Source organism: Pseudonaja textilis, chromosome 3 (genome assembly GCF_049901715.1).
Source record: "Pseudonaja textilis isolate UNSWEBS1 chromosome 3, rPseTex1.2, whole genome shotgun sequence".
Lineage (NCBI taxonomy): Eukaryota > Metazoa > Chordata > Lepidosauria > Squamata > Elapidae > Pseudonaja > Pseudonaja textilis.
The window spans coordinates 50928822-50952644 of record NC_141992.1 but is presented as its reverse complement, the minus strand read 5'-3'; the positions used below and the strand labels follow the sequence as shown (position 1 = coordinate 50952644).

The 23823-nt window shown below is 37.9% G+C and overlaps 1 protein-coding gene across 1 annotated transcript in view; it reads left to right on the top strand.

The window, feature by feature from the left end:
• MAPK13 (mitogen-activated protein kinase 13) overlaps nucleotides 1-22390 on the top strand; it is a 29352-nt gene extending 6962 nt beyond the window's left edge. The window contains exons 4-12 of the mRNA XM_026716876.2: nucleotides 3775-3883; nucleotides 6676-6705; nucleotides 9540-9587; nucleotides 11641-11755; nucleotides 13013-13084; nucleotides 15577-15656; nucleotides 17061-17139; nucleotides 19448-19624; nucleotides 21325-22390. Of these exons, the coding sequence (XP_026572661.1) occupies nucleotides 3775-3883; nucleotides 6676-6705; nucleotides 9540-9587; nucleotides 11641-11755; nucleotides 13013-13084; nucleotides 15577-15656; nucleotides 17061-17139; nucleotides 19448-19624; nucleotides 21325-21404 (790 nt within the window). The 3' untranslated portion in view covers nucleotides 21405-22390. The remainder of the gene's footprint in view (nucleotides 1-3774; nucleotides 3884-6675; nucleotides 6706-9539; nucleotides 9588-11640; nucleotides 11756-13012; nucleotides 13085-15576; nucleotides 15657-17060; nucleotides 17140-19447; nucleotides 19625-21324) is intronic.
• The last annotated feature ends 1433 nt before the right edge of the window (nucleotides 22391-23823 follow it).

Here is a 23823-nt window from a genome sequence, read left to right as displayed (position 1 = left end):
TGGTCTAGTTGAATTCTAAAGTTCCAGAGCACTTCAATTTATTCAGTTTCTATTATTTGGTTGGTTTTGTGATGTCACCAGTTTTTGCTTGCAAGCAGATGGTATGTCTTGCAGATATTCCAGTGCACCATTGTTACTTCTTTGTCATGCCATTCTTTTTAGTCAGACAGTGTGATATTCTTGCAGCAGCTAATTAGCTGTTTCACTATTTCTTCAGCTTTATTATTATTGTGGTAGGCTGCATAGTCAGCCAGACATTTAGGTTGGATTTGGCATTTTTTAATCTTCCTAATGAGTCCTTTCCAAGGACCTTGGATAGGCAGATGTTGCTTGAGGGTATTGAGGTTAGTTGCACAGTCAGCCAGATGTTTATACTGGATTGGATATTTTTATGAGGGGTGAGCTGCTATGGGTTCGCATGGGTTTTGGTGATCCTCTAGCTAAGATTCTGCGCAGTTCAGCGAACCAGTAAATTGCACTCCTGGCTGGCCCCACGCAGCCCATTTTGGATGTCAGGTAAGTAAAGGGCCCATGTTTTCACCCTCCCAGAGGGTCGAGGAAAGGTTTCAGAGCCCAGGGAGGAGAAACCCAACCCCACCGCTGTGGTGCAGTAGGCCGACTAGGCCACGCCCACCATGGCCACATCCACCCAGCAACCAGGCAGAAAACCAGTTGGTGAAATGTTTGAAGCCCACCCCTGATTTTTACACATTTAGTAAATCCTTGCCTGGAATAGTCAGATATCATTGTTTGATGGTGTTAATGATATTGTCACAGGATGTAAGCTGTTCCAAGTAAAGCTGCCTTTTGCAATTGACTGATAGCAAACTTGACAATGCTGATTGGTGTTTCAATTGTTTTGGTATTGCACCCAGGGTGGCTACCACTATTGGTACAATTGGTACTACTACAGAACTTTTGCAACAGTCATCTAATCACAAATCTTTGTATTTTGTAATTTTCTCCAGTTCTTTCTCTTCTCGTCTGCTATCTTCAGATAGTGCCATCTACATTATCCAGACTTTTTTGTCTTTTTAAAATCAACAATTTAAATCAACAATTGCTAGATCTATAGTGTTACATGGCATATGCTTGTCTGAAGTCCCAGAGTACTCCAGTTTCTTCATTTTCTAACAACAAACATGATGAAGTGGCAATAATGGTGCATTGGAATATCTGCAATTATATATATAATAATATATAAGCAAGAACTGGTGGGACCACAGCACAGACAAAGTGTTCATTATTATCATATATACACAAACAAACATGAAATCACAACTTTAGTTGGTATTGGCCTTCATACACACCGAGTTCTTCCCAAGAACTTTTGTTGTAGTGTAACAGCATAGTATATCCTGGATACAAGCAGTGTGGGCTTTTGCACTTGACAGATGAATATTTTGTCAATACCTAGTTTATTGTTGTTGTTGTTGCAAAGTACACATTAGTTTTTACATACAATTTAGCATCCAGGAAATTTTGTCTTTAACTGTTGCTTTTAAATTACAAATTTTCTGGGGCCAATCTAGTGAAACAATTGTTAACCGTATCAGATGTTCTGCCTCTTTTTTTTTTTTAAACTGCTCCTATTGGATCCCAATTTCCCAAATGAAGAAATGGTATTTTCACCCTGCCATGCATTTTTTCAAATGGAGCTTTGATGACAGAGATTTACATTTGAAAATAGATGACATGGGAGGAGAATATGTTTTCTACCAGAACTGGCATCCCATAACAACCTTTTATCCTTGTAATATTTTAATATTTAATATTTATACAAAAAAATACCTGCTGAGAGCAATTTGTGTCATACAAAAGCCAATCAGGACTTTGAATATAATCTGTATTATGGGATTGGCAATATTTAATAAAATCTGAGATGATTGATTGGTGAGATATTTATAATACATTAATTAATTAATCATAAATCATAATTGGAGGAGACCGTAGAGGTCTCTCATAAAACTTGCTTGATGCATGATTTAAAATGCAAAACATGTTACATTGTGTTGACACAATCAAGCTTCTATATAAATGCCTTTAATAAAGACTGCTACATTTTAGGGCAACGACTAGTAGAATCTAAACGATTAGTAAAATCTACACTGATGCCTTTTTTTCACATTTCAAGGCAGTTGATTTTTTTCCATTAAAATTGGTACAGTTACATTTAACATTTAGCTTAGGATGTGCTTTCCTGTAATGTTATGCATCTGTCATTTTTATATTCTTTGAGGGAACAATGAGTACTAAACAACATGCACAAATCTAAACTAATCACATAAATTTAAAAGAAAAACAATGTATCAGCAGCACTAAAGCAAAATATGAAGATATAATATTCAAATATGGGGTGTCATGGGCTAGTCATTTTTTTCAAAGTCTTTAAACAAAATAACATATAGTTATGGTATTTGTTTAATGCACATTGTGCAGAATACAACTTGTGAGTATATTTTTTAAAAAAATGCTGTTGTTTTCTGATATTCTTGCTAGTTCTACTATTCTGAAATTGGATGGAAGTAGGGCACAGGGTGAAATAGGAGGGGAGAATAACTGGTTTTCATTAGTAATGAAACTGCTGTCAACAGGGCTTTCAGAAGTAGACAAAATAATGAAGAAGCAGTCAAAATAGAACTCATTCCCCTTGTCCCAGTGATGGGAACAAAAACGTACAGAACCATACAAGATACTTTTTGATAGAAGACCCATAATGCACCCAATGTTGACAGAACTAGCAAAATCCAACTCTCTTCCCCAGGTTAAGTCAACCATCTCTGCAGCACTGAGCAGCAATCTTGTTTTTGAAAAATAAGTCTAGTGTTCTTTCAAAACGGCACTAAGCCTTGTCTTTATAAGAAGCCTGCATAACATCTGACAAACACTTCAGGAAGAACCAATCTGACATTCTGTAGGCAAGTACCTTTGTGGAAGCTATGTCCCTGGTGATTACTACAGTCCAGATTGAAATGACCGTGGAGGGCAGTCCCTGTGGTTTCAGGGTGAGAGGCTAACCTAACCTATAGATGGCCACTAGAAAATAGACAGGTTCAAAATCCTGACCATCACCAATATCATCAATGAAGCATGCTAGAATGTATCCAGAGCAAGAATTGCATTGGTAGAAGATGGAGAACGTTACTTTAAGTTGAAACATTTCATTTTAAGATTACTTTAAGCTGCCATAGGTGTGGGTTGGGGATATAAAAGCAATATCATAAGGAAATGTTTGTGCTATGGTTTGTACCATAGTTAAGGATTTCAAGGTTGACTCTTACCTCTATATAATTAGTAACTACAGAAGAAGTCAGTGCAAATCAACTGGGCCTTAGCTGCCAGTCAATAGCTATTCTATCTGGTAGTCCCTTGTGTTGTATGGATAAATACAGAGCCAGGAATTGAAAAGCATAGATTAAATGGATCTCAAAAGCCAGCAGTATGAGTCTCACATCAACTAAACTATTAGACAATAGACTTATTTTAGACATAGATGTAGTGGTTTCAGAGAAATTCAGAGGATTTTGTTATGGGCTGCAGTAAAAAAGATTAAGTTGCAATAACATTGCTTGCTACAGTATTTGATTTAATGAGATAAAGTTATTGTTTTCATTGCTGGTTCTAAAATACACCCCTGCACTCTTATTTTCGGAAATGGAATTTTATAAAATCAGTAAGAGTCTTAATATAAATTAACTACTGTTTCTGGTGAACTATATAACTACATTATACCTTACATCTTTATCTGATACTTACCTTTTAAATTTTTTTTAGTTACCTGGTGATGCCATACATGCAGACAGATTTACAAAAGATAATGGGACACCAATTCAGTGAGGAAAAGATTCAGTATCTGATCTACCAGGTTTTGAAGGGCTTGAAGGTAAGTAACTTCATAAACATTCAGAACAGAAATTTCTGCCAGGCCACTTCATGTCTTTAGCATCTTTGTAGTGGCAACATCTTTTATTAGATTTTGAACACCTGATTAACTGTAGGATTGAAAGGAGCAAAAGGAATCTTAGAGATCATACAGTCTAGTTCCCCGCCTAGTACATGGCTGTACTTTAGCATCCCTGACCAAGAGTCATCCAGCTTCCTTTAAAGACTTCCAATCAAAGAATACATGCCTTGCTGAAAGACTCTTACTGTAGTCTAGAGGTCTCCAAACTGGGCAACTTTAAAACTTGAGGACTTCCAGTTGAAGTCCACAAGTCTTAAAGTTGCTAAGTTTGGGGACCCCTGGTAACGTACACCATTTTTTCTTATCCTGTCTTCTGAAATGACTCTAAATATTTCTGCCCTGTCTTCCATATAATAGCTCTTCAGATATGGAGACAGCCACAGTATCTCTCTGCAAACTTTTCTTCTCAAGTGAAAAATAATATCCAGCACCAGCTGTTTCTCCTATATTTTTCTATCCAAGCCATCTTATTGTCTTGGTTGCTGTTTTGTGAATAACCTCTTAAAATTATGGCACTGAAAACTATTCAAGGTGAAGTCTTAACCAATGCAGAATAGAAGGGAATGATTTTCTTGATATGATATGCAGTCTGTTGATGTGGCAGATCAGATGCCCTTTCTTTTTGGCAAATGCCTTTTGGCTCATAATAATTTTATAATAAATCCACCAAGACATTCAGATTATTTGTCCTGGTGTGAAGTATGCTCTGCTATTTGCTATAACCAAGCATTTGGTTTTTCCTACGTGAATGAAAGATTTTACTTCTGTCCCAGTTGAAATTAATTGTGCTGGTTTCTGCCCATCTCCTCAACTTTTCAAGATGCTCTCTTAGGCATTTGCTATCTTCCCATATATTTGTTATCTAAAAATGTGATAATTACTTTTTTCTAATCTCTCATTCTAGATAGTTGTTGAACAACACAGGGTCTAACCCACTTGACACTTTCCCTCAACACAATACACAGTCACCCTTTGTATCTGTCAGATCTTTACCTGAAAGTGATATTTTTCCCTAAACATGAATCTTTCCAAGTTCTTTTTAGAAAGCTTTATTAAAATGAAAGCCGATGTAGCAAAAGAATAATGCACCTCTGCAACAATTCCTTCCAGCCTGATAGTGAGTCACTGACATGATGGCACTCATGGGGTGTGATTGTACAAGCTCTGTTTCCGTCTAAAAATAGCATAAGCCCGTCAACTTTGTGTCATTTTCTCTATTAAGGTCTTATGACAAAAGCCTTGCCTAATGGTTTGCTGAAGTCAAGCTACATTCCTACAATAAATAAATTAACCGCTTTGTCCAAAAACATCTACTTCATTTGACATTATTCTTTTTTGATGAACACTTGCTGGCTTCTGCCAAGTAATTTATTGATTTTTAATTCTCCTTAAACAGCTTTTTAATCATCTATTGCAGAGTTTTGTCATGTGTCAATTACAGGCTTACTGTTTGGTAATTATTCTGGTCCTTCCCTCCCCCTCCCCCCCTCCCCCTCCCCCCTTCCTTTGTGAAGATCAGAACAACGTTTGCCCTTCTCCATTTTCCATAATTTCTCTAAGATCACAGAAAAGGGCTTGGAGGTAACATCTGCAAACTCTTTCACGATTTTCAGATGCAGCTGGTCTCACCCAGAGATTTACACATGTTCACAGAAGTCACATGTTCCCTAATGGATTGCCACTCCTCCCTAGAGGGAACTAGGGAACAAGGAATAAATATATCACAAGGAAGATGAAAGGGCAAAAAAAAAAAAAAAGAGGTTGAAAGGGTCCTTTTTTCCATTTGTCATCTGCTTCTGCTACTACATTACCATTTCTCTAACAAGTGGTCTCAAGCTCTTTCCTTTTTCTTCATTTACTATTGTAATGGTGGGGGCGGGGGGGAACCCTTCTTGTTGCTTTTACTTCCCTTGTGACTTTAAAATTCTTTTGTACTTTAGCCTTTTGGACTTCCACCTACCTCCTGCATGATTATATCCAGGGATGTGCTTGCAAGAGCTGATTGTTAAACTGCCTGGAATTTTGATATAAAGGCCCTTAAATCCTTAATTTGCTTTGCCTATTGCTTTGCATACTTACGTCCACATGAGGTGGACCTTATCATTTACAGTACCTGGAGTTTCTCAACTCAGAAGCTTCTCCCATTTCTGCCTCATTCCCATCCACAGCATCTGGCTTGTAGCCAAGATGGCTTGGTTGTAAGCAAGATGGCTATTATCTCTGTACTGAATTGTTCATTATCAGCGTCCTCACCTTGGTTCACACCTCCTATCATACCCATCCAGTGGTGATGACACCTCCTGGGGATTCTGGGCTAGTCGTTCAGCTTATGAGAAAGTCATCAGTAATGGAAGATTGCCAGAGCTCATGACTTAGCAAAAATAAGGCAGGAGAAAACAGTAGGAAAAGAGTTTATTTCACCAGAGTCCCTCTCACAAAAATAAAAGGCCTCATCAGGGTTGCCTTTGCTTGTTGATAAGAAGCTCTGAGAAATTCTACAATATTTCTATTGGATTATTTTTCTTTTCGCTAGAAATGCTGTTTCCACTTTCTAAGTGTTGTTTTGAGATAATTAATCCAAAAGGAAAGATACTTTGTTTAACCTAAAATAATACACAGAACATACTCTTATCACAGGGAATCCTGATTAATATCAATTATGGAGGAGGCAGTATGTAATCTTCATGTGGACTTTTTTCTTTTCTTTGCAGTATATTCACTCTGCTGGAATCATTCACAGGGTATGTTCTTTTTAAAGTTATTCCTGTTCTAGAGTGTACAGCTTACCAATGCAGCCTTCTACAACCTGGTGCCTTCCAGTTGTGGCTCCTCTAATCTCCCAGCCTCAAACACCACTGGCCCCAAGCTATGGAGACTGCACTAGGGCATATTGCTAAACTTCTTTTGTTGTCAATCTTTTCAAACCTCTTTAGTATGTAAAAAGATGGCCTAATCTCTATTGTGCTGAAACCAAATGACCTTTGTTTTTCTGTTCCCCCCAGAAGAGAACCTGCACATCTCTCTAGAAGCCTCTTGGCAGTTGGTGGCAATGTCCTAATTCTGGCCCACTAGCATGTTACAAACAACTACTACAGCCACTCTTATCTTATTCAGCAGATATCATCCTATCCCCAAATTTGGAAATTCCTTGTTTCCTTTGTAACATTAGTGTGGAGAAACACAGTTATGCAAGAATATATATAGAGAGGGGATGTGTGAAATTGCTAAATTCTTTCCTAGCCCAGTGATTCTTCCTTGTAAAACAATCCATCCCCAGTCATTGGAAAGCAACAGAAGAGTTAAGATGTTCTCCTTCCATATATTTACAAAGATAGAATTAATTAACTAAATTGGGATTTGTTTAGCAACGCTTCCCACTTTATAAGCTAAGTCAAAGACTAGCAAACCATATTAATATGGGAACCTGGCCAATTGTACATATCTGTCCCCAGATATGTAGATCCAAAACTTTTTGTGGTCAGGAGCAGGGCCCAGACCATACCCCACACGATGCTCAGGCATCAATGTTTTAATAAACACAAGTTTCCATGCAATGTTCACATAAGAATGTCTGCAGTCTCTCCAGTCTCCTGCTACTGGTGGAAATTAGTAGCTACATGGCACATCTCACCTTAGGAAATACATTCTACCCCCACCGAGATATACTTCATTTGACAATTCCCTCATACATTTCAGCATCAAACCCTATAATCCAACTTGTTGGCTTACCTTTTTCTATGGCAGCTGAAAACTGCTTGAGGAAAACATATACATGTCATCCAAACAGAAGACATCCTTAGACAGACCTCCTGCATGCCCTGAGGCCAGTTTTTAAACATGGAAATAATCCAACGAAAACATTACAGAACTGAGAGAAAACGCTTGTTTAGAGAGAGAGAGAAACTATTAGGTGCTTTTCAAAGAGGAAGAATATTTTCCTGGTTGAACACATGGAGCAGAAATGTTTCACCCTGTCCTATTAGTACATACCACACACTTGCAGAGAGAGTCAGATGCACAGTATTCAGAGCCACAGAGAATATTTATATTCTCATTCATTGTGGTGAAGGAGAGGAATTTAGCTCTTAATAATTACAACAGAGGATTTGGGGAATGAAAGGCCTTTATAGGCCGACTACTATTCCCCTCTGTCCTGTCATTCTGCTGCAGCAGCACAACAACAGGGAGAGATAGAAAAACAGGTTTTCCCCCCTCCTGTTGAATGAAATGGAAGGCAATTTGCCAACGTGGCATCGGGTGTTTGAGAGAAAATTGTTAAGAAGAATAGGGAAATTTGGATCTGGCAAATCCACTGCTGTTTTGTGACACCTGCAGCACTATTAGTAGAACATCTGTGGCAGTGAAGCATTCACAGGCAAAGCAGAAAGATTCCTGCTTGGTGCCCTTCCCTCCAAAATATTGATAGAGCTGTTAAGCGAATTAAAAAACTTGCTGCCGACCAGCAAGAAGAGTGCAATCTAAATTGTACCCAATTCTTGATCTTAAAAGAAAATAATTAACTTAGTGTGGAGAGGATTATAGTTTAAAAACTCACCCACACAGTTCCTTAACTGTAGCACAAGCATATTCCATTACTGTTTCCCCAAGGATATTTCCTCACAACACAGCCTCCATCTCATAGTCAGCCCATTGCTTTGCAGGCAGAAGTCATGTATTACCTTCCTTCCCTGCTCCAGTACCTTTGGGCTGGCAGTTCTGCTGTGGGATCTGGTTCATGTGGGTTGCCTATATTTCTTCAGTGCTGTTTTAGCCAAATTTGGCCAATCTAGACTGTGTAAAGACCTCAAATTGACTAGCCTATCCTTGGCTTAATGCACCTAACTGAAAGGTTAACCGAATAGACCTGGCTCTTGCACCTTAGCAGCTGACATTCAACGCATCCCAGAATGTAACCTAGGAGAGACATGGCTTCCACATACAATGATGTTTGCCTGTACAGATCCAGTTAACAATGAGATGGTAGCAAAGAAACAAACGTGGCAGATGGATTGAAAGGATGTCTAGTCAACAGATGAACGGGTCACAAACATTTTGAGAGAAGTGATGTGGATGCATATAAGAGACACTAGAATTCAACATGTGTCTCATACACACTAACATCTCCGGCTTCAGTAATGTTTATGTGGGGAGCAGGTGCATCAAGGCTGTACAAATCCAGGTGACCATTAAAATGCAATTAAGAAAAACAACCTTTTTGGTGTCAGCCAGTAGTCATGAAGTCAATAGATTAACAATCAACTGAATCAAAGAAAAAAGATTGATGGAACAGAATGACAAAACCTTACAACCCCGCCCTGGTAGACATTCTCTATACTAATCAGTAGCAGATTTTTCCTTTGAATATCCTGGCTGGTCACATTCAGGGAAACTGCTTTTCCAGTGCTGAGGACCAAATGGGCATCAGACAGCCTGGATCATGTTAAGTGCTTGTTAGGGAGCAAACCCGATGCATGGCTCTGGGATGGGAGGAAAGAATGTGCTTATTATGTAATTATCTACTTTAGGCTCAAATTGTGATAGTGACAATGGCGTTTTCTAATTTTGTATACTGCAGGATCTAAAGCCAGGCAATTTAGCAGTGAATGAAGACTGTGAGTTAAAGGTAGGATTTTTGTTTCTGTTTAATGAAAAAGTAGACCGCATTGTTGGTTTGACTAAGTTGTTCTGAATCTTCAGTGTACCTTCTTCTGCAACACATTTGTGTTTATTTGGAAATATCACCTACTTATTTTGATGGGATATCTATTCATTGAAATCAGCCAATTTAAAGTGTACCTGGGTAACACATTTATTGCATTTTATTAAGCAATTGCTTTGTTTGAAATGGAATTTTAGATGACGTCATCTAAATTTTCCTATCATTTCTTCCAACTGTTTTATTTCTTTGAAAAGAAAATATTTTCTATTAAATAGAAAAAAAAGTATGTTTGCAAAGAGTCTTCACCTGGAATAATCCTTCCATTACATAGCAGTTTATATAATTAGAGTCTAATGATGTTTTCTGTTTTAAATCTATACAGTAGAGACTCAGAATTCAAATGCACAGTAACATCAATGCAGTTTACATCCTACTCTCAGTTTTAGACTTGCACGGTAATGGCATCTTGAATGATTTGTCAGTACTCTTTCTACAGTAGAATGCAATGTGTGAGAATGGAGTATATAGGAAGGAGTCCTGGTGGTATAGCAGTTATAATTCAGGATTGCAGGCTAGCCCTGTCCACAGTCTGTAGTTCAATCCTGATGGCACTCAAGGTTGACTCAGCCTTCCGAGGTCAGTAAAATGAAGACTTATTGTTGGGGGCAATAAGCCTATATTGTAAACCACCAAAGACTGCCGTAAGGACTGCATAGTGGTATATAAGTCTAAATGCTATTGCTATAATTTCTGCCCTTGATTTACAGCTAGGATTGGAAAATCTTTAGAACATGGGTTTTGGCAAAATATCTGAGTGTTAGCTAAATAAGATTATAACACTCAAAAAATGAAAGAGAACTGGTTTCCCTCAGGCCTTTCCCACCTGTACTTAGTCACGCTATAAACATGCCCTGGCAATACTTCTCTTGCTTCTCTGTTCTCATTAGGTTGTTTTTGTCGTGTCCCCAGCCCATGACAGGGGCTGGTTTAAATTATCCTCAGCTAAAGCAGTGTTTTCCCCTTATACCAACAGCAACCAATGACAGTCTTAAGTTGGGCAAAATTTGTTTTGCTTTTCCACCATTGTATGACAGAGGTTCAAAGATGTATTCAGAGAATTATTATTGACCATTTCAGCTGATGAAGGCACATCCTCACCCTTCCCGTCACCCTTTTCCGCTTCAGTTCTGCTGTAACCGCTGGACACCTTCATGTAGTGCCTTTGTATTATCAGAATTGCACAATAGCATTGCGCAGTATTGAAACTTCTTTAATTTTATGCTTTTACTGGTGTGATCCAAGGCAAAATTAGCATGGAATGGTAGGATCAACCCCTCTTTTGCCTCCCATAACAAAACCCTGAAAACTGGCATTTGTGGTATATCGAAAGAAGGAAGAAGGGGGCAGCCCTAAAAAAAAAGTGCTTTAAAAAAAAAACCCTCAGAGTCCTTCCTGGTTCCAGCCTGATTTTTTTAAATTATTCCATATGGATTATGATAAAATGAGATGCCAGAGGACAGGGCACAGATAGGAGAGATGACAGACATTGTCCTGCTATAGTGCTGTGACTGGTGACCTGCTGAAGAAGGAGGTCAGCACAGCCAGAGGGATCAGCTAATTGTTGGCTTATCACGTGCTATACCCACAACATCAAGACGACACAAGTTGATGGTGACTTGGAACAGATGACAACAGAGGCTGGCTGGGCATTGTAATTAGGCAGCACATTTCAAGCCAGTGTAGCTTCCTGCTGACTCAAAATTGGGTGGGTTGCTCTTTGGCTCAACAATGGGGAAAGGCCCTCAGCTAGCATCATTAAAGCTAACTAAGGGTGCTTTTAGTCACCACTGTGTCAAAAAGAAGCTTTGTAATAGCAATCTTTTGCTTCTAGGAAGAACTGAAGAAACTTTGTGGAGCATTCTAAAAAACAAAACTTTTTTTTTGCTATTGCTTTGGATACATGGCAACACTGTTCTGTAAATTTCTCACTGCACAAAACATCTTTTCATGCATTTAGATCTTGGATTTTGGCTTAGCAAGGCATACAGACACAGAGATGACAGGCTATGTTGTAACTCGTTGGTACAGAGCACCTGAAGTGATTCTGAACTGGATGCATTACAACCAGACTGGTAGGTTAAATTACTTATTCATTAGGGGTGTTAGGAAATTCTTGGTGAGTTGTGGATTATTGGCTAACTCTGGAATTTCTATGTGATTTTTAAATGTATTTAATTTCCCCCTTTTTTCAGTAAGTACAATACAAACCCTCACAGTGTGACCTGATTCAGATTATGTTAAACTGTGGCTTTCAAACTGCATGAGCCCAATAATTACAGTTTTGTAAAACATAGTATATAGCTTTGCAAATGATATGCCCAATGTATGTAGTCTACTTTTCTTCAAGCAAACATTAATTAAAGTACCATGCTTCTCTTACTTTGCTCACTGAGAAGTTGTATTCTTTTCAGTGATACTTATACCCAGATAGATACACGAAATATTTCATCTAAATTGAATTCTCACCTTCCATAAACTGCAGACAGCTACCATGGACTGTGTTACATAATTTTATTTTCACTGCTATTAATTCCTAAAACCCAGATTAATTCAGTCCAATTATTTTGCAGAGAATAGAACAGAATCCTGTTCTGTGTCTCCTGGTTAATCGATCAGCACGAGTAATTTCTAACTCAATTGCATTGTGATAAGTGGACACTTGTGCTTCAAATGCAGCTGTTGACAAAACTATTACTACCGTGAAAAAGTTGTTTTGTTTGTCTAATGCATGTCACCTTTGAATAAAATAAAGCTAAAATATCTGAAAAAAAAAAAATAAGTGCCAGCCATATATTTTGTGTAACCAAATAAGGATGGGAAAAATCTGAATACACACTTGCCTGTTATAGTGTCCTCAAATTGGATTGCTCTTCAACGTCCTAATCCTCTACAAGCACAATCAGAGAATTGCTGGCTAGGCTGCTGCCCATTGTATGTGTGTGTGCATGCGCACATGTGTGCAGCAAGTTGGAGAAAATCTTCCTCTGTGCAAAATAGCTCATTGCCTCATAGCACTTAAAGAGGATTTCAAAACCATTAAATAAGAATAATCAAAGATAATATCACAAGTTGGACTATTGGCTTTATATTGAAAAAAATGTGGATGACTGCAAGATGGCAGCAAGTTGCAAGAGATATAGACTTTTCTATATCTCTTGCAACTTGTCTGGATTTTTGCAGCCCAAATCTGATAGCTCAAGGTATAATAATGTAACTTGTAAAGAAGCAGATCTGTTACAAGCATGCATAAAATGTGTATAAGTTTCTAATGGTGCTATTTCAAACCTTAGCCTTAAATCCTTTCTTGTATATTTCTCTCTTTCAAACAGTGGACATCTGGTCTGTTGGCTGTATCATGGCAGAAATGTTGACTGGAAAAACTCTGTTTAAGGGTAAAGACTGTATCCTTCTCTGTGCCCCTGTCTGAAACTGAGGCTCTCACAGTTTGGAATGAAAATCTGAACACATAGAGGGTTACCAGTAGGAAGAAATCTAGTATGAAAATTCAGAATACTTATACTTGCAAAAATAAGTACCGTGAGCTCTGTTTAATCTAAAAATCTATTTTCACATATTACAGGGTTTTATTTTAATAGCAGCAACGTTTTGGCAAACAAAGTTATATAATGTTTCTCTCTCCCTTTGAGGCTTGATGTTCAACACGGGTGGATCTTTAGCTGTGTTTACGTCAATATATAATAGATTGGGCAAGGCTTCACTTTCAAAAGCAAACATTACTTCCGGAAACATTGAGTATCAATGTAGCTCCTGTCTATTTCAGATGGGGCAGAAATCAGGGTATGGTGGGAAAAATGGAGTTAAGAACAAGTATGTTATATATGTCAGCAACACCTTAAAGCTATTGACTCTATTCCTAGACTCATGGAGTTGCCCTCAGCAGCTGATGCACGAACCTGAGAAAAGTCATGCTTGGCTTTGGAAGGTGAATGAATGAATAGAATAGAGCTGGAAGGAACCTTGGAGGTCTTCTAGTCCAACCCCTCGTTCAAGCAGGAGAACCTATACTATTTCAGATAAATGACAGTCTAGTCCAGGGGTGGGCAAATTTTTTGGCTCGGGGGCCACATTGACTTTTAAAATTTGACAGACAGGCCAGGTCAGCACAAGATTTTTTGGGAATTACCCCCCCCCCCCACACCCTTCTTCTCCTCCTTCCCCTCCCCTCGGAGGCCCCCTGAGTCAGGAGTTGCTATCGCCGGCGCAGCTCCGGCTCCAGTCCCGCGTTGCCTCGGGAAGGGAAAGGCAAAAAGGAAGAGCTGCGGTGGCGCTTTGCAATGGCAGCAGTGGCACCGGAGGCTCAGGCTCCACGGCTCCTGGTTTTGCCTTTCCCTTCCCAAGGCAACGCAGGACTGGAGCCGCACGGAACTGCACCCGCGGTAGCAACTCCTGACAGCCCCAGCCGGACACCTGAGTGGAGCCCGGGCGGAGGGAAAGCAGTGGGCGTTCCCTGGGCGGTGACCTCAGCCCCGCCACCAGGGAAGCGGCTGCCCAGCTCCGTGTTGTGTGTGCGATTTTATGACGTGCGGCACGGGGTCTCTTTTGGCCGGCCCCAATTTTTTTTTCAGAGGGGAATTTTTTTTTCCAGAGGCGGGCTGTATTAAAATGACCAACGGGCCAGATGTGGCCCGCGGGCCGTAGTTTGCCCACCCCTGGTCTAGTCTCTTCTTAAAAACCTCCAGTGATGGAGTAGCCCACAATTTCTGAAGGCAAGCTGTTCCATTGGCTAATTGTCCTCACATTTTACCCATCGAATCTCAATTTCTTGACAGCTCTGTTTGCAGCTCCTTAAACCGAACACACTTTTCTTCTGTGAAATGATGCAGTTCAACCACATTTACATTTATAAAGGCTTCTATAAGTATAGCCACCACATCCAGCACCCCCTCTTTCTTCTTATCTTCTCTGCAGAGTTCCAAGATTCACTAAATGGAAGGCTAAGGTACACAGGTATACACAAGAATTCTAACAACTGCTGTTTTTTCAAATAAGGCATCTATGAACAGTCAATAAACCCTTCATTGTGCTTACGGTGGAGGGGGCTAGGAAGTGGGAAGAGGCCTGCTACTTCTATGCAGGTGAGGCAGTTTGGATCTTTTGCCGATCGCTTCAGCAGTCTGAAAACTGACATGTACATTGCACACTTATCTCTGTTGATGGAAAGGCATTGAAATTTTAGGTAGGAGAACATAGATTATGCTGTTAGACATTTCTGATATAAATTGATCTTCTGAAGTTGTTCATATTATAGGTAGTCCTCAACTTACGACCACAATGGAGCCCAAAACTTACGTTGCTAAGTGAGGCATTTGCACATGAGTTTTGCCTCATTCTACAACCTTTCTTGCCACAGTTGTTAAGTGAATCATTCCAATTGTTAAGTGAGTAACACGGTTGTTAAGTGAATCTGGTTTCCCCGCTGACTTTGCTTGTCAGAAGGTCGCAAAAGGGGATCCCGGGACACTGCAGCCATCATAAATATAGTTGACAAGCATCTGAATGTTGATCCCATCACCATGGGGATGCAGCAATGGTCATAATTGTGAAAAATGGTCATAAGTCACGCTTTTCAGTGATGTAACTTTGAATGGTCACTAAATGAACTGTTGTAAACTGAGGACTATCTATACTTTATCACAAATGATTGTGGGTTGCAGGCTTTATTCTCCCTAACAATCAATGATCTAGCAGGAAAGATTCAGTATCTCTCAGCCTACTGATGCCAACAACACGGTACGGAAGTACCTTGCCCTTTTATAGAAAAAATAGGATAAATGTATGGTAAATGTAAGCATTTATGAAGGGTTTTTTTTGGGGGGGGGGGGGTCAAATTCAACATCTGGCTCTGTTGGTAGTACTTGATTCAACTTGCCAGATCTTGATCAGCTCACCCAGATCCTGAAAGTGACAGGAAGCCCCGGAGAGGAGTTTGTGCAAAAACTGGAAGATAAAGCGGTAAGATGCTCTATTTTGCATTTTAGAGGCAAACTCATATGTTCTTATTGTTGTAGAAAGTTTAACCTTCTACTCAACTTTTATAAATGATGTCAACTGTTATTGTACATATGTATCCCACTGCTCCTCCAATTAACTCAAAGTAATGTGCTTTCTCATAGCCCCATTAATCTTCCCACAAACCCTGTCAGATAAAATAGAGAAAACTGATGTGATGGGTATCTTCCAAGCTTTAATCTAGTACTTTAAACTGTCACCCTTGTAAGCTTCTCTGATAAGAAAACGGAGTGATATTATACCAGCATTTTGTTTTAATAGCCTTTGAGGTTTATAACATGCATTTTAAATATTCATTAGTACTTGTTTATTCCTGCATCGCTGTTGAGGATTGTTGGGTGCATTCAGCTCCTGGCAAAAATCATTGCGCACCAACTCTGAAATTAAATGAAATACTGGGGTTGTAACAGCTGGAGAAAGATATCAGCAGATGCACTTTCCTTCTCTAAAGCAGAATTGGGAGGGAAAATGGCCCTGGATTGTCTGTTCTGTACACGGCCTGATGAAAGACGGCTTCCCTGACAGTATAGGAAGGTTTTCCTGTCTTGAATAGGATATTGCATTATAAAAAAAAAATTAATGACAAAAGTGTTCAACAAAGGCCAAAATAACCTGGAGAGCCCTAGCTATAAACATAGCATGACAAAGTATCTTTGTAGATAGACAAATTCTTCTTTTGAAAATGCAAAGATATTCAAAGATCACTAAATTGAAATATCTCACTTCCATAAATTGAAGATGGAGTACTATGCATTTTTATTTGATAGTAAATCCTACTTTGGTTTAATTTTTGTTTAGTGTTGCACTTTACTTGGAGGAGCCAGGACAAACAGGCGGAAACTGTGATCTGAACCATAAAGATATTTTTTGAAGTGTCAATCATTGCTGTTAAGATGAGCAGCACCAAAGCCAAATATGGACAAAAGATGCTCTTTTTTTTCTCCCATTTTCTACACTGCCCTCCTTACCCAGTTAACTAGCAGGGGTAAGAGGTTACTCTTTTTAGAGGGCTGAATAGTTTCTCTCCCAATTGTCTGCTATCTGAACTGTCTCATTAGATGAAATTAGGCTGCATGTTATACATTAGATTACAAGCTTCCATCTTGATATAAAGAGAAATGCAACTATTAGAAACCATAAGGTCATATTATTATTCTTACTACAGTAAAATTATTACTTTATCTTATGTACAACACAGCTCAAAGGAGACTAATGTGGTCCTTTGAGTACTTTGTATAAAAGAAGTATATGGCCAATATGTGGGCTTCTAATCAATCTATAAAGAGTTGTGATGTAACTTTTCAAGCTGACATTTATATGGCTTCATGAAAATGTTGTTTCTTTTAGGCTAAAAACTACATACAGACACTTCCTAAAATTCCCAAAATGGATTTATCTCTGCTTTTACCCAAAGCCAGTCCTCTGGGTAAGTTCTTTAATATGTTTTAATTTACGATAAAACTAATATTCCTCAGAGAGATTATACAAGTGAAATGTATTATTTAACTTTTATTCAGATGACAGATGAGCATGTCAAAACAATCTCTTTTATGATTCCAGACGAGCCAGCATACTCTGTTTGGCCTTGATAACAAAGAAATCTTCAAAATGTAATTAAGCATTACCCTCTGAATGTTGTTGTGAAGATAAATTCCCTTGAGTATAATGGGAAATACTCTAAAGTAAATATTATATTACATGCCAGTCTTCTCCAGCTTAGCAGTCACAAGTGGCATTTTTGGTATTCAAAACAAAACATGAGTTGTAAGAGTTTGGATCTGATCCCAGAGTAAAATTTTACCCTTTCAAGTAGTGTCATTTGGTGGAGTGTTCCAAGTACTGCTAGTACTCCAGCTGGGCTGCTCTGTGCCTTGTGACAGCCTTTTCTTACCCACATGTTTTCTGGTCGAGCCAGTATGACACCAGGGGCCAATCATGTCCCTGGTACAATTTACTTAGACTGGATCTGATGATATGGGAGTGAGTGTCAAGAAGTAGTCAAGCACATGAGTACACAAAAGATTGATCTGAGCCAGACGATTGCCCAATCTGATTTTTTTTCTCTTTAAAATAAAACTGTTAAGGGAAATTAGCATTTACAAGTGATTGGGTCCCAGTTAAGGGTCATGTGTACTGTGCTTAATTTTGCAATCAGGCAAGCCAAATGTATCTGCGTACTTCTCACACAAGTTTTGTTAACAGTACTGATATTACGTAAACACTAAGGTGCAAGCATAATTTTATCACATTGCAACATGCAAGAGTCACTGTGAGATGGGCAGCAAATACTGTAAATATAATCATGAATAAATTTAACAACAAATAAAGTAATGTTGTTGTGGCTTGTTGAAGTTTGGCAGGCACACGTTGAAAGGAAACTGGATTAGGAATTTATGGAAATAGAATCTGTATACTTGGTGGCCTTACGTTTTCAGATTGGAAAAAATATTAATTGAAAGGAATACTAGAGATTACCTCAGTGCCTCAAGATTTATTTAAAGAAACTTCCCTGCTGAAACAAGAGGTAGATTTTGCTAACATATTGTAAACAACTGTAACTCTCTTCTCAGTGGATAAGGACAGGGCTGTATTCTTGTTTCATGTAGCAGATTTGTTTGTTTTTTTAAACTATACCTTGATCATTTTTTCTGCCAATTGGATAGTAGCAGATAGTATGCACTGTAGTGCACTTTCCTCTTGGGTTTGTGGTAAGAAAACAAGAGAACAAGATTGATGGTGATAATGATGATGATGTTATCCATTCAGTCATGTCTGTCTCTTAGCGATTCTATGGGCCAGGTCTCTCTGCATCTTCTGATCTTGCACTACTTCTTTGAGTTGTTCTAAACTCTGACTGGTGTCCATTCATATTGTTCTTTGATATTGTCCACTCATCATGTTCTTTGGCAGCCTAGTTTTTTTTTTTACTGCTAACTCTTCCAATCATAATTGCTTTCTCCAGTGAATTCCCCCTCATGACATGACCAAAATAAGTGAGGCAGAGTTTTGTGATTTTGAAGGGAACATTAGGTGGTCCCATTTTCACTGTTTCATTTCAAGAACATTTGAATTTTATTTTGAGTTTCAAATAAAAAGTATTTTCCATTTTCTACATATTTCTAATTTTTACTCTTGCCTCTCCATTATGGTCTGGATAAGAGCACTTCCTCAAAACTTCTACTTGTAGTGAGAAATTTTTTTTCATTGGCTCCATAATGAGAATGTAATGGTAATGGTAAAATTTACAAATATATGTCAAGTCACTTGGGCTTCATCCTGCCTCAAAGTCTGAATGATAAAGCTTATAACATAGTTAAATTAGATAGAAGGATTCAGCTTGATGTATTACAAAATGGCCTGTAACTTTAACAAAGTTATTTTAAAAGTTAAATTTTGTTGAAGTTACAGGCCACTTTACAATCCATCAAGCTGAATCCTTCTACCTAATTTAGCTATGTTGTAAGCTTTATCATATATAGGTCAAATGACATGACCTATATTTGGGCTCATTTAGTACTGAGGTTTTTCAAGGATATTGCTTCAAGTTCCTTCTACAGTACGTTTCAACTACAGTAGTGAGCCACTTATATTTGTTTACTGAAATGTGAAAACTGGATGAAGCAAATGTAGCCAATTTAGTGTGCCAGCCATCTTCAGCTTTTAGATTTGTCCTTCATATAATAAACAATGATGGCTTTCTTTAATTTTTACAACTTTTAAATCTTTCCTTGTAGCTGTGGACTTGCTCGACAAAATGTTGCAGCTCGATGTAGAAAAACGACTCACAGCAACCCAAGCTCTGGCTCATCCCTACTTTGATCCATTCAGAGATGTTGAGGAAGAGACAGAAGCCCAGCATTCCTATGATGATTCCATAGGGAGTACAAAGCTTTCAGTAAATGAATGGAGAAGTAAGTTCAGCTCGACAGTTTTTATATATCCTTATCCCTGGTGTAATCCTCATCAGAATTAATGAACCTTAAGTCCTCCAATTCCTGCACACCTAATAACTAGCTATATTAATGTTGAATACATTCTGAAGTACAGGTTCTCTCTGAAGTAGATAAAATTCATAACTAGGAGTATAGACTGCAACTTGGTCTACATAAATATTAATACCAATCAATACTAAGAAAAATTCAGTGGGTAACTCCCCCACTCTTTTTCACCACTGTTAGTTGCTGCATAATTCTTTGGGTAAGAAGAAACACAAAAATTCAGCATACTTTAATATGGAAACACCACCACACTGCATTTCGTTGTCACCATGTTGAGGGACACTTAATCCACCAACACATTTCTCAATTTAGGTTTAAAACTAAACCTAGTTTGAGTGTCAAGCAGAAGCACTTGGGAAAAGAGTCTCCTAAGGAATAAAGACCAGGGAGTATTAAAAGGGGGAAAGAAAAGCAAAAACAATGAGAAATGAAAGGAATACTTTCCTAAGGCACCACCAAATTATATTCCGTAAGTAGTTCAGATCTCACCAGAATACTTTAAAAAAACCCACCTCCCATTAGACTTAGGCATTGTGTGGAGAACAGGATATGATGGTTATTGGCCTGACAACTATGGGCATGTTAAATTTCATGCCCAAAAAGAATATAGCTAAGAACTAGTTGGTGGTATCTTTCTAGCAAGTAAAAAAGGAAACAAGGCACTCTTCCATTTTCTGACTGATAGAAAAAATTATTGGGAATTTATGAATAAACCACACTTGGAGTACTCTTCACATAATATAACATTTTATAATGTTAAAAATTAAATAACCCTAACTGCTTAAGCTGGGAAGATGCAGCAAGAAATGAATCTATCAGATAAAAGTAAGAGCCAGCGGGTAATGGCCTAGTTTGAAAAATAAGTTGAAAGCTTAAAGAAGCTAATGTTTATTTATAATCCTTTCACATAAAATCTTAATAAAGGCAGGGAACAGCCCACCATGCAGTGGATATATTCATGGGTATATGATATGGAATGACAAGCTAGAACAGGTCTCACTTATACTGAAGAGATAAACTGATAAATCTAATGAATTGATGTTTAACAATGATAGGTCCATTTTTTTAAGTCCACATCTAATTATTAAGTATTCACATATCGGAAGCATTTCTTAGCCATGTATTGCCTGTTATCTCCAGGATGGCAGTCAAAGCAGTATAAGTCTAATGTACAATTCAATATAGTGGGTTCATAAAATTATAACATTTAAGTTAGGTTTTAAAAAGCAGCTAGCAATCTAAATCCATAGCTAATAAAAGTAACATAAAATGCCACCTATAATAATGTTCTTAAATATCATTTAAGTACAGCAGGAGAAATTACCCATCTCTTTGTGAAAGGAAAATCAATAGAATGGGCTACTAGTAAGAATTGGTTTTTTACCATCTTGTAAAAAACGGAGCAGTTTTGGAAGGCCTATGTAAGATGAAGTGTTGCCATCTGCTACTATTGTCTTTGTTGCTGTTTAAAAATTATATTGGGATAAGCAACAGGTATTTTCAGTTGCATTCAGTCCTCCATTGGTTATAGTTTACTAAAATGTTCTCAGTGTGCCTTTATTGTTTGAACAAAAATGCACTTACATGTATGTAAATTTTGCTTATCTTTAAAGGGCATATTTACAGTGAAATACTGTCATTCAGCCCAATTGCTCGGAAAGATTCCAAGAGGAGAAGTGGAATGACGTTATAGACGCTTGTATGTCTAGTGCTGATCGACCTTTCCAAGGATACACAACCATCGGCGTTTTGATCCTAAAGAGGAGTAGATATAAATCAGGATGAAAAAGGCCATATACAGATAGCACAATAATAGTGAATCAACAGAGGCTAACTTTGCTTTGAACATCAGAGTGATACAACAACCTTGAGTGGCACAAGTCGAGGTGATTCTCATTAAATCTCTTTGTGATAAAATGTGATGGCTATGTTTTTCCCTTTTCTTGTACTTTTTGTAACTGATTCCATAAACATGGTCTAAAAAGTTTAAGTAAATGTTTCTACAAGTCAATAAAATCTTCTTTCTTTCTCCTAATATCTCCAAATAAATAAAAAAGCATGTTTCAAAAAAGAAAAATATTTATATAATAAAGGAACAGTTGCAAAGAGCAATTACATTATGTTCCTTGTGATTCATTCTGACTAAATATTTTACATTTGAAACAGATCTCTCCCTTCTTAATGCCCTTACATTAGCCATATAGTATTGCAAATGGGAAGTATTTACATGTTTAAGCATTGATAATTCCCATCTTTCATACTATGTAATTCTTAGAAGCATTTTATGATAATCCATGTTTATTTTCAGTTCTGCAAATTTGAAATGCTAAGAAAAAAAAATGAAAATCGAACTGGAGAATGTCTTGTAATCAAGTCTCCTCACTGCTCATTTTTACTTGGAAATGCGGAAGATTCCATTAAAAAACTTTCTAAACATTATTCTCTTTATGAACACTTTGTTCTGTTATCATTAGTGAGCAATATATTTCAATGTTGAAATCTTACCATTTTTGTTCTTCCAGTGTCTGTTTTATTACTAATTTGTAACATAGTTTCAGAAAAACTAGTGATTCTAAATTGAGATGTTCCAATAATTACAAATAGTTGCAATGTAAACATGAGGCTGCTTTAGTCTGAAAATGGCTCCTGGAAACAAGCATTAAAATTTAGCAGCATCCAACTTGTTGCATTTGTCATATATTGTGTACTGATAAAAGACAACAAAACTCTAGACATGATTTCCAAATATATTCAGACAGTTGGCACTAATTATTTACATCATGCAACTAATGTATTAGTTTTTATTATTTTGTTTATGTGCCATCAAGTCAGTGTTGACTCTTAGCAACTTCATACATAGAACTTCTCCAGCACGATCCATTTCCCATTTTGCCCATTTGATCTTCTGAAGCTGCACCCACTGCCACTGAAATTGAATCTATCCACTTTGCTGGGGGTTGTCCTCTTCCCTTTTTCTTCCACCTTTCTCAGTATTAGACTCCTCCAGAGAGGAGGCCTATCTGTCAAGTGGTGTTTTTTAGTATACCAATTCAAGCATGGAACCTCCATTTGAGTTCAGAGATTATTTTGGAAGTTTTGTTTTTCCATTCCTAATATCTGATACCCAATATCATCAGTCTTTTTACACTTCCCTGTAGAAGTCAATAAAACTTCTGCACAGCCACTTTTTAGATATTCCATCTGATAATGTACACATATGTAGGCTTGTTGGAAAACTGTAACAATGAAATCATTCAATTGGCAGAAACTGATAAGTTTTTCTTCAGATCCATTTGTTTCTTAGGCAAATAATGTTTTCAGATTTTCCTCTTTACAATTTCCAACTTTGGCATTTGTCTCCAGTAGAAACACACCTTACATGTTTTCTTGATGTCAGATTGAACTTGACCATAAAATACATCGAACCTCTTCTACATCAGTGATTGGAACATAAACATCCTCTATCATGTTAAGAGTTGTCTGTGAAGTCTGATATTATTCAGCTACTGACTGCTTTGTACCCAAATAATTCTTGCTCCATCCTTCCTATTAAAGCAACACTTGATCTTTGTGCCCCTAGTAGTAAATTAAATTATACACTCCCCAATGCCTAAAATGTCCGTATGAAGCCAATTCAGTTCATCTTTCACTGTGTTGAACTTTCCCATGTTTATGCTTTGTGTTCAGTTCCCACTATAATGTCTCTCTAGCTTTGGGGGTTTTTTTCCTGCATGCCATAAGCCAAAACAGCAACTAGATGTTCCTAAGGTTTTTGTCTAACCCTGCCACAAACACTGGTGGTAGTAGTAATACTCCAAAAGAGCCTCAGCCCTTCTTTAGGTCATATTCAGTGCCAACTGACCCAAGTAGCTCAAATTCTAGCACAGAATTACACTATCGCTGTGCCTTTATTGGTTAACTACAGCAGTTTACCATAGCTTTCTTTTATGCAATACAAAATGCCTTTGCCATTGTCACTAAAGTGATCATCCACCTCAAGTGGCCTGATAAAGCTACTCGTTCGCTTTCTTATTTTTGAAGAACTTGTTAGGAATCTATATTCATAATATACACTCCTGGTGTTTTTTGCTCATCTCTTTCAAGGACACATA